General features: G+C 38.9%; 2 protein-coding genes across 4 annotated transcripts in view; one reads left to right on the forward strand and one right to left on the reverse strand.

The window, feature by feature from the left end:
• Window positions 1-477: 477 nt before the first annotated feature.
• On the reverse strand, window positions 478-12,213 carry mdh1 (malate dehydrogenase 1). 2 transcript variants are annotated; one of them, NM_001006693.2, is made up of 9 exons: window positions 12,026-12,213; window positions 8,224-8,322; window positions 7,234-7,330; window positions 5,181-5,356; window positions 4,373-4,495; window positions 2,762-2,938; window positions 2,111-2,224; window positions 1,343-1,432; window positions 478-801 (listed from the first exon to the last, which is right to left on the reverse strand). In NM_001006693.2, the coding sequence occupies exons 1-9, from the start codon at window positions 12,026-12,028 to the stop codon at window positions 676-678; spliced, it is 1,005 nt and encodes a 334-aa protein (NP_001006694.1). In that variant the 5' UTR covers window positions 12,029-12,213; the 3' UTR covers window positions 478-675. Both variants share the same exon structure in this region, with proteins under 2 accessions (NP_001006694.1, NP_001303830.1).
• A 155-nt stretch (window positions 12,214-12,368) lies between these two features.
• The window catches only part of wdpcp (WD repeat containing planar cell polarity effector), a 131,760-nt gene continuing 128,756 nt past the window's right edge, over window positions 12,369-15,372 (forward strand). Inside the window, exons 1-2 of one of the 2 annotated variants that reach the window (XM_002939317.5) lie at window positions 12,369-12,831; window positions 12,916-13,036. The gene's annotated coding sequence lies outside the window, so the exon portion shown is untranslated. Of the gene's footprint in view, window positions 13,037-15,372 lie in introns of both variants that reach the window. The other variant, XM_012963839.3, reaches the window with a different exon arrangement.

The raw sequence follows: 15,372 nt of genomic DNA on the forward strand, positions 1-15,372 counted from the left end.
ACTGTATGGCCAGCTTAGAGTGGGCACTGCTAAGAAAAAACATTGGAAAGGATGTGCTAAAGTGTATGTAGCCCAACAGTTTTTTTTGGAGGACAGAGGTGTTATTCAGTACTAGCTATTATTTCATCATGGGCACTATCTGCAAGGATCTAGTATCTTCCCCGAGTGGCTTCCTCCAGGAACTCGGGTTCTTCAAAACAATCCAGACATACAGGCAGGTAAACTGGTTCCTGATAAACTAATATAAAATGGTGCGTGTTTATGTGATAGGGACTAAAGAATGTAAGCTCTACCGAGGCAGGGACTGATGTACAATATTCACTGTTGCTAAATACAGACTTCAGACATACAATGTTAAATAAAGACTAATAAGAATGGGAAACTTGGTAAATACCTAAATAAAAACCATGCAAGTACATCAAGCTGAAAGGAAAAAATGATACTTATGATACTTAATAAATCCACATGAGCCAGAAACACTTTAAAACCACCCAGGGTTTTCATTTAATGACTATTGCTAGGAATGATTGATAACACTAGTCACATATACAAAACAAAATCAAGTGCGACTGTCAGGTGACCACTGCTAGACAACATAAATAGCACTTGGTAGGAAACTTAAAGAGAACTTTTCATTTTCTCAGGGGTTAAGTGCGTTGTGGAATCTGTCACTAGTCATTCGCAGGACAGAAATTCAAGTGCAGTTTCTTTTTCTTCATGAAGTTCTTTAGCTGTGAGATCCATTTTCTCACGGGAAAAGTCATTAATAGGCAGGCCTTCCACTATTTTCCAGGTCTTATTCTGTTCAAAGAATTCAGATTAGTAAAATTAGTTTTTTTTTTTAAATTTTAGCATTGTAAGAATTTAAGATTAATTTAGAGCAGGAAGACACAACTAAATAAAAACAAAAGCCAAGATGAAAAGAAGCGTCCTTATTGCAATTCACACACACGGTCCTTCAGAGTGTGTTAAAAGGCTGCATGGCACCTATACACAAATACCAGTAGTTGCAGCACTCAGTACTTTGCTTGGATATGTTGCTAGATTAAAGCACAGCATTCATGGCAGGAGTTTTAGTGATGCATATAACTGCAAGGTGTATTACAGGTGAACTAAAGAAGCCGCTCAGGTGATTGGTGAAAGTCTATTGTAGACATATTTCTACTAGATAGGAATTCCTAGATGTGTATATAAACCTAATATGATATCAGCATCTTTGCAGTTAAGAGCTGTCAAGAAGTAGGGATGTAGATGTGTGTGTATTGACCTCGGGTAATCACTTATTTCATACAGATGGAGTAACTAGCTTCAAATGATCAAGCTCAGATAGAAAGAATATTACCTTGATGGTAAGAGGGAATGAATACATCAGGTCTTCAGGTATACCATAAGAGTTTCCATCCGAAATAACTCCCATGGAAACAAACTGCCCCTGAAAACAAAAGCAAACATGTTAAGTATTAGATGGATAGATGTGAGCCCTGTATTATCTGTCACACCTTAAAAACAGAAGAAACCTTAAAAGGAGAATGAAATGCATAATAAATGGGGGGGGGGGGTTCGGTTAGGTTAGCTGCAACTCCGGCCAATGCTCTGTTCACTTAAAACTGCACTAGCCCAGGGTACTTCTGTACAAGCTCCTTCTTGCCATGCTCTTTATTTAGGCGGTTTATTTTCCCTCTGACCCAGGCAGACACATGCGTAGTAGAGTAAAAGCTTAATTTAGCTGCAAAAAGCTGGCTTTGTAACTCTACTGCACTTGCCCAGGCCCAGAGAAGAGATATATTAAAAATATTGTGGTAAACAAGCTTCTACAGGAATACTCTGGACCGCTAAAAAGAGCACCGCCCGGGGGTATCAGGTAATTTTCAGGGATTAAACATTTTTATAAAAAAAAGACCCTGGATTTACCCTTCACATGTTTTTCCATTTATAAAATGGCTACATTTTTAATTGCAGAATGTCCCAGTAGAGGCAGATATAATGGCAATGACTGAAATGAAACATACCAAAACCTAAAATATACATTGCCCTCACACATTAGAGAAGAAAGAGGTCTTTGGGAAGCAAAATGGAATATGTTATTTTGCTGAACAGTTTGATTACTTACATCAGGGGTTCCAAACCAGATATCCCTCACATGATCGCAGATGGCTTTAGCAGCAGACATTGCACTAGACAACTTTCTGGCCTTAATAACAGCTGCTCCTCTTTGCTGCACTGTCTGGGAGGGAATTGTTACAAGGTAAAAGCCTAAATAGTTTAGAGGAAACTTTTATCTTTCTATTACACAGTACACCAAACTCAAGGCTTCAGCTGTCCAGTTGCTGAGCTAATTTGCTGGGAGTTGTAGAAGCATTAGATAGACTTATACGAGTAATAAACACCTATTTCCTATGCATGACCAGCTTGGTTGATTTAGGCCATACTGTCCTAGGGCCTTTATAAAAAAAAAAATGAAAAATATTTTTTAGGTATAAGTGCTGCACCTACTGACAAAGCCTGCAGTGTGAAACTTGGAATTGCCACCACTGTCAGGGTTTCCCTGTGTCAATAGGGGAACTTTGGAAAAATTTATCAGAAAAGACTGGGCAGACACAGTGGTGCTTGGTGAAAATACATACTAGTGTGGGAAGCAAGTTTAAGTGTAAGTAGCTTTAATGAATATAGCTGTATTTGTTAACATTGCTAAAAAGCCACTGAAAGTTTTTCATTACTTTTTATTAAATGTTTTATGGTGAAAAACAAGTATTTTTCTTACAGTGATAAATTCACCCTTTAGCCAGTCATCATTCTTCACTGCTTCAAAGGCACCAACATCTTTTCCTTGCAGATTCACAGTTGCATGGGAAGCATCAGGATACTGAGTGGATGAGTGATTACCCCAGATAATTACATTCTTTACATCATCAGAAGCAACATTCAACTTCAGAGCAATCTAATAAGGAAAAAAAAATACATAAGCACTTGCTGGCTGCATATGTACAGTTAGATAAGTACTTGGGAACCACAGCTAAAATCTCAAAATAATCCCCCTTGACCTTACAGTACATTGTGTGCTAGGTCAAATGTCAAACTTGATTTTTTCACTAGGGAGATCTATGCACACACTGCACTCTGGGAAGGACAGTAATAAGATTAGTGATGTGTAGTGCCAGCACATGAAACAGCGAGTTAGAAATGAATGACTCCAACCAGGGTCCTAAAAATAACATTGATGGGGAAGCTAGTAGAAAAGCTAGTTAAAGGGGCAGTTCACCTCTATGTTAACTTTTAGTATTTTAAAGAATGTCCTATTCTTAGCAACTTGTTTTTTTAATCAGCCCCTTTTCGATTTTGTGTAGTATGAATTATTTGCCTTTTTCTTCTGCTTCATAACAGCTTTACCCCAGCACATTATGCAGAGCCCCCCCCCCCCCCCAGCTCCAAAATTTACAAAATTAAGATCAACTGCAAAAGAATTCAGAGTCTCAGAATTTCAATGTCTATATCATACTGATAGGGAATTTAAAGGGGACCTTTTAAAGAGGCATTTGTGGATTTAGTGACATTGTCAGAGCTATTCTGAGATAATTTGCAATTGGTCTTCATTTTTTGTAGTTTAATTATTTCAATAATTGATCAGCAACTCTCCAGTTTGCAGTTATAACAGTTACCTTAACAATCAGGGAGTGGTTTTAATGAGAGACTGATATATGAATAGGAGAGGACTGAATAGAAAAAAAAAAAAGTTATAAAAAGTAACAGCAGTAAAAAAGCAGCCCCACAGAGCAATAGTTTTTGGCTGCCAGGGTCAGAAAAAGGTGGTAAATTCAAAATAATGAACTGAAAAAGTTGCTCAGAATTGTTTATTCTATAACATACTAAAAGTTAAATTAAAGGAGAAGGAAAGTCTAAGTCACTTGGGGGTGCCAAAATGTTAGGCACCCCCAAGTGACTTTAATCGCTTACCTTGTACCCCGGGCTGGTGCCCCTGTTAGGAGAGAACAGCACCAGCCCGGGGTAGCAGCGATCGCTTCCTTCTTCACTGTGCACGCATGCACAGTATAGTGAAAAGCCAAACTTTGAACAGAGAAGTCGGCTTTTCACTCTACTGCGCATGCGCCTGTCCTGGACATTTGCCAGCAGCGCGAATAGGGAAGAAGCAAGCGCTCGCTCCAGGTACCCCGGGCTGGTGCTGTTTTCTCCTAACAGGGGCACCAGCCCGGGGTAAAAGGTAGGCGATTTAAGTCACTTGGGGGTGCCTAACATTTTGGCATCCCCAAGTGACTTAGACTTTCCTTGTCCTTTAAAGGTGAACCACCCCTTTTAGAATTTTAAATTTCCTCACGTCAGGCACTCTGACTAATTAAGGTTTAAAAAGAAAACTTACTTGTCCTTTGGCTCTGTTGTGATCTAAGCGTGTCAGACAGCTGAAGTTCTCTTTAGGGATGGATGGAGCAGACTTCATTGCAGTCAGGCAATTTGTGTTTGCTGGATTCCCCACAACAATAACCTAACACACACAAAAAAGTATTTATACCAACTCAATACATGCTTGTTAAAGAACAATCTGCTTGAGTCCTTCCACCACTTTATATTTTGTACATGTATTAAACCTGTTATGCTCAGAACCAGGGGTTTTCCGGATAAAGGGGTCTTTCTGTTATTTGAAAAGATCTAGCACACAACTTAGTTAAATGCTTTAAAAATATCTTATAGTTATTCACAAAGCCCAAATTGTACAAACTCGATTCAGTGTACCAGAGCAGCTTTACCAAGCCTAGGGCAAATATATACTTATAGTCCAATCAACTTAAGGCCTGATCTAGCTTAATAATGGACTGACGTTAGGGCTCATTTACAAACACAGGTTCTAAAAGTACGCATGTGAACCTTGTTTCCCCACCACGACACTACTGATTTACAATTTGCACATTATACTGGCAAAAGTATATCTACATTGTGGTGCATAATCAACCCCAAACCACTAGTCTGTTTCTTGAGTGAATCATAAGGGCCTATAAGTGGAGCGGGCTATATTTACAGGTTACACTAGGAGACTGGAATCTCTTGACTAGATTTATTTATTTTTTTCCCTGGAGCACCAAAGCCACAGTTAATTATAGAATGCATGTAAATGGCACAGGGCCACTGCACTCTGTTGCCTCATGTTAATAAAATAAGTTGGAAGCAAGCACCTTAACACTCTTCTTGGAATACTTGTTCAGAGCTGCACCCTGAGACTTAAAAATCTTTACATTGGCTTTCAGCAAGTCCTTTCTTTCCATGCCCTCCCTTCTTGGCATGGAACCAACCAGAATGGCAACATCCAAATCTTTGAAGGCCACATCTTCCTTATCGGTAGCAATCACCTCTGTAAAACAAAATCTTATAAAAGCTCTGAAACTTTCTGTGCCCTTTCTTTAACTAGCTTTACCAGTTTCTTGTATAACAGAAAACATATTCGGCTCCTGCTTTACACAGCAAAGTTATCATGTTATCTACTAGGGAATTTTAAAGTGGACCTGTCACCCAGACATAAAAAGCTGTATAATAAAAGTCCTTTTCAAATTAAACATGAAACCCAAATTCATTTTTATATTAACACATCCAAACCCATAAAGGCATTTAAAAATCCCAGCTGTCAATCATATATTGCTTGCCTATGATTTAGGCATAGAGGCGGGGCAGACAAGTACTTTAGCTTTCCATTCAGCACTACGTAGATGTCACTGCACATTTCACTTTTCTCCTCCCTCCTCATTGTCTAATTGTGTAGCCAGAGCATGGGCCTGGATATCGGATACCCCATTTTGGCATGATACAAAGCTTGCCTTCATAACAGTGTTCACAAAATGGCAGCTGCCTGCTTGCTTCCAAGACGGAAGGAAAAAGGATTTATATTATTATTTATATTATATATATTTATATTATTATTTATTAAGTAAAGTTTATTTTGCTCAACTAAGAATATAGAAAATAATTTGGAGTTATTTCTTAGGGTGACAGGTCCCCTTTAACGCCTAGGTATTGCTAACTTTTGTACATGCCACACTTTACCTCCTAGTATACGATTCCTTGCTACAGGTATAGGACCTGTTATCTAGAATGCTCGGGACTTGGGGTTTTCCAGATAAGGGATCTTTCCATAAATTGGATTCCCATAACTTAAGTCTGCTAAAAATCATTTCAATATTGAATAAGCCCAATAGGCTTGTTTTGCCTCCAATTAGGATTAATTATATCTTAGTTGGGATCAAGTACAAGATACTAGTTTTATTATTATTACAGAGAAAAAGGAAATCATTTTTAAAAATGTGAATTATTTGCTTATAATGGAGTCTATAGGAGATGGCCTTTCTGTAATTTGTAACTTTCTGGATAATGGGTTTCCGGATTAGGGATCCCATACCTGTATAATGTTTCTTGATGGTACAGGTATTAAAATTTGGTAGAAAATGTTGCACTGAGAGTGTAAATGACTTCTGGCATAAAATATATAAAATTAAACTAGATGTTGTACTGGGCTGCTTAGCTTATAAAAATCCTTCTGTACACAGTATTTAAAAAAGCTGAATTTGCTGCATTGTAATAAAAGACAGCTGCACAAATAAATTATAAATCTCATTAAAACCCAAATAGGAGTAGATTAATAAGCAGATATTCCTTTTGCTTTTTGCCTTACAAGCAATTAACCTTTAAACCATCAGATAAACAGGAAATGCATGTGCCTTGAACTTTGCCTAGTAAAGCATTACCTGATTTCAAGATGAATTAAGCAAATACTATGTTAGAAGACATGGCACAGTGCAGGGGTAATCACCACTTTACATGGATCCTTTTACGTTATGGGCAAAAATAAAAAAAAGTGCTGCCATACTTTACTATTTTATTTTGTTTTCTTTGATGGACTATCTAAGATTATCAAGAAGTGATAGTACTATTAGATGCAGGGTTTTGCCTAGCTTGACAAAGCTGTTGCACATCGCTTGCAGAGTCTTACTTGCTTAAAGTTCTTATTCTTCTACTCTTTGTACTACAGCCTTCATTATCTGCTACGTAGTTCTTTTTTTTGTAACCTTTAACAAGAAGCCAACAGGTGCAAGGCCTAGACGACAAGGTAGTACAATCCACTAACTATTTGCTTAAATTTAGTTAACATAAAATAGTCTACCTCAAATTATTTTCCACAATACTGTGCTAGTCTTATAACAACTTTGCAACATGTTTGCCTCTTGGTATAATACTTGCCTTTCAGCAGGGGCAGAGCACAGTCCTGCAACTCCATCACTACACCTTCAAGTACAGTCATCATAGGGGTAATATCCAAAAGAACAAGTATAAGAGGCTGCAAAAAGAATTGTATACTTAGGGCTATCAAATAGTCAGGAGCTAAACAAATAATCAAAAAGAACACATTAACTAACAGGCAATAGAAAGCCCACATTCAGATTTTAGAACCCCTGATATATTCTGTGGAAGTTATAATGCACATTTAGTTCAGCAAGTATTTGCTTGTGCAGTGTTGTAAGGCACGTCTTTGATAATAGCTAATAATAAAAATTGTGCAACGACTAGAAGCATTTTGATTGTGACGGAGGAAATATTGATGAAAAAGCTGTATGGGCTATAACCCTCAGACATCCTAGATCTATTCAGAAAATGTAGTGTTCATATAGGAGACTAGGTAAGTACTGCCATTTTGCTGCAATTGAGAGAGACAATTGCTCACCGCAAAGTACAGCATTATTGAGTAATACTTGATAAAAAAAAAACAGTTGGCAGAAATTCCTATTGACTACTGAGGAATGGCAGAAGATTTCCAGCGTTTTGACCCCTTCCCACATGATTGACTTTTATATGGAAATCAGACTGTGATCTCTGCAGGGCAGGAACTAGTGTACCTGGTTGAACATTGCCTCTGTAAAATACAATGGAATACATCAGTGCCATATAAATCAAGGATAATAATAAAGAGGGTAATTGTTTGTTGTTTTAAGGACCTAAGGATCTGAAACACCTTAAAACTGCGAGTGCAACTGCTGTTGACCATGACTAAACTTACAAAATCATCACGCTTCTCATACATATCAAATATATCAATAGAAAGTTGAGCCAAAATAGAGAAATAATGCCAAGCACACTGAAAAAGCAGATCAATGGCAACAGCATCAATGCCCCATACAGAACACCTTGGAGGCTAGCAATTTGAATTAAAAACATGCAATTTAAAATGGTTACCTGGTCTTTTCCAAAGACATCGCCTTTAGCAATACCATAGAGCAGGGAGTAAGCAATCTGACCAGCAGCTCCGGTCACAAGGACTTTCACAGGTTCAGGCTGAAACACAAGGCAGGAAGAACAAAGTCAGCATTTTAGGTAGAAAAAAAAATAAGGGAACTGCATTCAGGCAACTGCAAGGATATCTGCAAGCAGGGAACTGTGACCTAGAAAACTAGGGCATGCCGAGTGAAGTTACAGCATAATGAAAAACAATAAAAATGTAATAGCTCCAATACTGTGTTATAACTTACTAGATTCTTTTTTTAGCCAAGGATTTAAAAAGTCACTCAGAAATAAAAAAAGACCACAAATGTCTCTAAGCCTATGAACCTTAGAAGCAATAACATGGCTATATGCAAAGCAGTGGTTTCCAAATGGCCTATCTCAGGCAACATGGGGCAGAAACAGTGGGGTACAGTCTGAAGGCCACTTAGGGTGACATCTGAGGAGAAAGCCTATTTGCAGGCAAGATCCACCCCAGAAAGACCCGCTTTGGGGTAAAAATGTGTTTGTTCCACTAGATATTCTTGGAACTATGGCTGACTGATGCATCAGTGTTTACCTGTATCTCCACCCTCCATAGGAGACTCAATACAGGGGATAAAAAGGAATTCAAGACATGTCTATGATATGTCTCCTTTAATTCTAAATGGCCTAATGTTAAATATAAGTGTAATCATAATATTAATCTTTTACATCAAAAGCTGAAGGAATATACATTTTTCAAATAATCAAATTATTAGAAATTTGCAAAACAAAAATGAATGTTGATGAAACAGTAGCAACCATTAAACCCAATAATGCATCCCACTCGATTAACGTTAACAAAATTTGTTTCTACAGAGCCAGCAGTTATGTTACATAACGTGGACTCTGTTCAAGGGCAAAGTGAAGCATAAATTCCAATATAGAACAACACATACGGTACCCAAATATTGTTTTAATTGTGGCCAAGCTGCCCTGAAGTATCCTCCATACATAGCAGCACATGTAAAACTCATGTTTCTATACATGGCTGCAGGACTGTATTCCCCAGACAAATAGTACAAATATATATTTATGAATTGTTCATTTAAAACAATGAATAAATGAGCATCTGTGTGCAGTGTGACACATACCCTTCCTTTCTAGCAATAAGAATGTATGCCATCAGTACAAATCCTAGTTCACTGCAAAGCATTAGGAGGATCACATTTTCTTAAAAACAGCCACCAGCGTGACCAGTCAGCACTTTATCCTGTTCCATTTAAGAAATAACCTTTGCTTGTTAACCCATTCCCGAGCATCTCAGTGCACACTTTATATTCCACACTGCCACTTCCATCACATCTAAAACTATGTTTATTTTCTGCCTCTTTCCTATTTCAACATCCCAACCCAAGTCTTTTATCACATCTGTTTAGACAACCTCTTTTCCATTACCCGTCCCATGAGCTGGACTAACACACTTTACCTGTATTTTAACCTATTCTCTGCCATATTCTGCTCAACCCAGTCTTATTCCATAAGCATTACTAAGACACCAGCAACTGTACTCCTAGAATGGATCACCTTTACTACTTTAATCCAAACTTTACTTATATCTGTAAAATGCTGTGTCTGATTGCAGGATATTCATGAACAGTAGCTACTGCTTTCCAACAGCTCACAATCATAACTGCAATACAGTTCCCTCTACCATGCAGGCCAAAGCAGACATTACAAAGATAGAATTTAAAGATTCAGTAATGTATTTACATCCTGAAAGAAATTGTAGTTCTTAAATATATATATATTATAAAATTTAAATGGTTTTTAAGTTAAGTTATTTGTAATGTATCCCTTTCTGTACTGCTGGTTACGCTATATTGGAACGATATAGCGAGCCAGCCCTGCATGTTTCTGTTAATAAGCTGCATTCTGCTGCATTGGTTCAAAATCAGAACCAACAGGGCTGAGAACAGAAAGGGGCATCCAAATACTTATTTCAACAGTAATTATATAAGTAATATAAATCTAGATTGTAAGCTCTACGGGGCAGGGACCTCCATCCTCTTGTGTCTTTGACTCTTTTATCTTATTGAAACTGTCTCTTGTATTTGTGTTTATTATAATACTTCTATTACCTTAATACCCCCTGTTTGTATTAATGTATTCTACTGTACAGCGCTGTGTACATAAGTAGTGCTTTATAAATAAAGATATACATACATAAACTCCACTGGAAATTTGTAATTAATGTATATTAGGAAGTTGCTTAGAACATCTATTTTTTTTCCATTAGATATGCCCTTTAAAATTAGGTGAATAACGCACCAAAGTGTTTTTCAGGCCACAAAGCTGAATTTCTTTGCTCCAATGACTGCTCTGCAAGGGTTGGGTTGGTAACATTAGCCTCAGGGCTAAGATCTGTGGCATGCACTGAAGTTCTCATAACAGGCACATAGAGTGTGAGGAGGCAACCCAGGGCTTGGGGAAGTGACAATGTATCACTAAGCAATGTTCCCTCTAAGCTGTGCACTGGTACACAACATCATGTGGTGTGCAAAGAATTTTGTGTGGAAACACAACAATATGCATATATTCTGACCAGAGCAGATAGTTTTTAAAAAAAATGTGCCTAGAATTTTAAAATGTGTGCACAAACAACGTTTTCAATTATTTTTATTTGCATTTTAACTTTTACAGGTTGGATATCAATATAACGTCATTTTGTATTGAACAGTCTATATCCTTAAAGAGAAAAGAGAGGAAAGAAGGGAGAAGAAAGGGAGAAGTGGTCCCATTTTTGATGAATAATGGGGCCAAAGGATGAATAAGAATAACACAACAAGAAAATAAAAAATTAACTTTACGGTTTCTTTATATTCAAAGTCGGTCATTTGAACTTAATAAGATGGTGTGGCCTTTGAGGTCCCATGTTAAAAATAAAACTTAAGAAGGTCAGCATCTGTGGGAGAACAGTTTGTATTCAGCCCCAATAAAGTTTACCTTGATTCTTATTTGTCTTGACTGTCCTTTCAATAGTTAGTTTAGGATGTAAATGTGGATAAGGTTTCTGCTGTCGGGAAGGAATAAATATACCAGGGTTCCCACACTTTCATGAATTTGTCATGTTTATCTATAAGTATGCTAGTTAACCTTTCGTTAACCATAATCCAATTCATTTTGTTTTTAAAATGGGAGATAGGGATTTGGGTTGATTTCCAAAATTTAGCTATAGTTATCTTAGCTGCTAAAAATATAAAAGTTATTATTGATCTTGTATAGTTGCTGGTATTTTGACATTTAATAAGGCATTTTGAGGGTCCTTCTTCAAATTTACTTGTGTTACTGAATAAATAATATTGTAAATTCTGGACCAGAATCTTTGGGCATTTGGACATTCCCACCAGATGTGTATTACTGAGCCAGTTTGGCCGCATTGCCTGAAACAATCTTTACTAAAGTGAGGGTTTATTTTGTACAAACAACGTTTTCCACACATAGCCAGCAAGTAAAAATCACTAAATTAACAAAGACTAAGTTTAGCACTAACACACAAACACGGTTGCTAGGCACCATTGCTATATTACAGATACACTCCATGACAACACTTCGGCCAAGGAAATGGCTGTGAGAATGAGCTTTATCAGTTTGCATCCACTTGCATATTGGAAACCTGCAGGATATAATTAGCTGCACAGCGAGACAAAGGCATGACTTGCACTCACACAACAGCAGGCAGTGCGACACGACTATATACATACAGACGCAAAGCGATGTAAAAAGCCATACGAACCATTTTGTTTCTGAAACGTGCAGATGGCAATGGCCTTTCCGTGCGCTGCGAGTCGCTGCTTCTGAGCTAGCTGCTGCTGCTGTCACACTGACTGCGGGTCACCTCTACGCCCCCTTTCCACTGCTGCAAGGGCACACGTCACTACACGCCCCCCAGGATGCGGTGAGAGGGTTTGTAGTGCTTTCCTGCTGCGCCCTCTTTGGAATCCGGCGGAACAACACAGCAATAAAACTACATCTCCCAGTCTGCTCGGTTTCAATCATTTCAATGATATCACTCCGCGGAAGGGCTCGTACGAGTGCAAGATATCGCGAGATGATATCTCCAGTATTTAACCAAATTGTAGGCAAATGAATGACATATGTCATGTAGCCTCACTTAGAATTTACGTCTTTGAACTGTGGGCGCGCATGTTAATTATCTTTTATCAAAACTAACTAACTTGTGCCGCACTACTTCTCATTGCTATCCATGGGTTATTTTTTCATTGGGGGGGGGGGTGAAAATATTGCGTTTGTATGCATTGGAATATAAAACCCCCATCCTCCCGCTGCAGTAGGCCATTCGTAAATGGTTTAAAGATCTGAACAAAAGCTTCAGTGGCTGTAGAAAGCGGGCAAAATAACTTATGTAGAGCTTATGTAATTCCCTTAATGTCTATCTCAGACTGCGCCGCGCTTTGTGAACAGAAGTTTGCGGTTCGCAGCGCCCCCTATCGGGGTTAATAGGGTATGTCCCTGAGAAAGAACTTGGATTGGAGGGTTGCTAAGAGACGGCTTCAGGGCCCTGTTTGCACTGTCGGAGTCGTAAGTGAGATCTGACGGAAGCAGCTATCAGTTTGTTATTTATTGCCCCCTGAGGCGATTTTATTAACATCATTCTGTTTAAAGCCCCCCAAACGGAAACGAGACGAAAATATCCCGGATGAGAGAAGATCAGAGCCGCGGTTCGCCTGCTGTAAAGCTCCCGTTCTGTGGGTGACTGTCGCACACTGTGACGTTCCGAGCTGAGGTAATTCTCTGAAGTAACTGTGCGACTAGTGGCGCGTCGGGCTGCTACAGTCTGCCATCATCATATAGTGCAACAAAGTTGCAAAGACGCAACTCTGTGCTGTTGGTGACGATTCACTTTAGATTCATTACATTGTAATCTCTGTTCTCAGCATTGTGTAAAAAACGCTATTGCCTATGTATATTGTCACATGTTTCATTGTGAAGGTTATTTTTGCATTCGATTCTATGGGGAAACTTTCAAGCTACTTGTGATCATCTATCTCCATTGCTTACTGAACAGCCAATCAGATTTGAGGTTTGAGACACGTGACGTCATTATTTAAGTTCCAGGGGATGGTTTGCCCACCTCACCCCATTGCACCCAACACTGAATGCCAAGTGCCAGCTCTTTCCTTAATGATTATGGGTGCTGACAAATGGCCTGAAGTAGTAATTGTATTTATATACCTGCAGTGTTATTGTACTTACAGTATTTTTTCCCTGGAGTGGCCAGTTGTTTTGTCATGGCGTTTTAAGGAGCAGGCAATTTTGCCTAGTTTCACTCCTGAAATGTTACACTATTTAATAAAGTGACATGATTCCCTTGGGGCAGTGACAAATGAAGTTTTTTTTTGCACTTGTGGAAAGAACACCAGTACAACACTGAATCACCTGATTTCATTTTAAGCCAGAAATCCAGCCTGTGTGCACTCTAAGGCTGATGCCACACGTGGCGTTTTTACGCTGTGTATTTTCTCAGCCAAAAAACGCTGCACAAGCCACACAGCCCCTGACTATGGCGTTTTTCAGCCTAGTACTGGTGACGTAGCAAATCCAGTTTCCATGGTGCTAATAGTGTGAAATAGTAAAAAACGCTGCGTATTTCCGCTAGGTCTGGCAGCTGCCTTTGTGTATACATAGGAATAGCTTGCTGTGCAAATACTGGCTTATTTCGGCAAACGCTTGAAAAATCCGTGGTAAGGCGTTTTCTAGCGTATTTATTCATTGTGTGGTTTGCTTCGAGTCTTTTCAAGTTATTTCTATGGATGATGATATTGTGCGTTTTTCAGCCGCCGAGAGAATTAGAAAATACGCAGCGTAAAAACGCCACGTGTGGCATCAGCCTAAGAGGTAAGAGTAAGAGTTTGGCGCAGTGTTATTTTAGTCGGCTGGTATTGGCATTTTATTAGCTGGTTTTTCTGCTGGCAAAGAAAAAAATAAATATGTTAAAGCTTAATCCTTAACCTCAACAAACACCCCACCATCTCAAATAGATTTCATAAGGTACACAAGCAGCCTTGAAGGTTGTGTGAATGCATAGAAGCACTCCGTGACTTGCAGGACCAACTGCATACAGTCTAACAAGCCAAAATAGAATTGTCTACAAATCCCATTCGGGATTCGGATTCGTGGATTAGTAAATCAGCCCCATAGTGTATGAACATAGACAGGGGTATAGTTATATTAAGTTATACAGTAATAATAGATAAATCAGTGCTTAAGTGCTAACAGATTACAGTACACAGGATGAGGTTCCCACCCCAAGGAGAAGCAGATAGCTGAAGGGGGTGGAGGAGTAGGGATGGGGACAGTGGAAAGGGGAGTAAACTGATATTAAACATGCTAATATTAGGCAGGCACCCCCCAGTGATTGTAATAACTTACCCAATTCCAGGGATTGGTGTTTCTGTTAGCAGAAACCTGCACCGGCCCAGGGTACCTGCGAGTGATCCTCAACATGCAGCTTCTGTTGTGATCAGACCAGATAATGCTTGTTGGTGGCTCAGACCTGACATTTAGGCCCAGAATGGGATTCCAAATAGGCCCTGACATTTCAAGAACACAGAGATGCAAACAGCCCGCCACCAGCCCAATAAATAGTGACTGTCTATGGCATCTTACAGCAGCCCCTCTGGCATTTGCCAGAATCCACAGTTTGTCAGTCCGGGCCTGCTGACAATCCAGTTGGATTTTTGTTTATTTGTGTTAGGTTCTTTCTTTATTTGGCATCTGATCTTTCACCTCAGGGAGCCAATAACCAGACCAGTTTAAAGGAACAGTAACACCAAAAAATGAAAGTGTATAAAAGTAACTAAAATATAATGTGCTGCTGCCCTGCACTGGTAAAAGTTGTGTGTTTACTTCAGAAAGTCTACTATAATTAATATAAATAAGCTGCTATGTAGCCATGGGGGCAGCCATTCAAAGGAGAAAAGGCACATAGCAGATAACAGATAAAACACTATTGTATTCTACAGAACTTATCTGTTATCTGCTATGTAACCTGTGCCTTTTCTCCTTTTTTCCAGCTTGAATGGCTGCCCCCGTGGCTACACAGCAGCTTATTATATAAAT

The sequence above is a fragment of the Xenopus tropicalis genome, chromosome 5 (assembly GCF_000004195.4).
Source record: "Xenopus tropicalis strain Nigerian chromosome 5, UCB_Xtro_10.0, whole genome shotgun sequence".
Classification (NCBI taxonomy): domain Eukaryota; kingdom Metazoa; phylum Chordata; class Amphibia; order Anura; family Pipidae; genus Xenopus; species Xenopus tropicalis.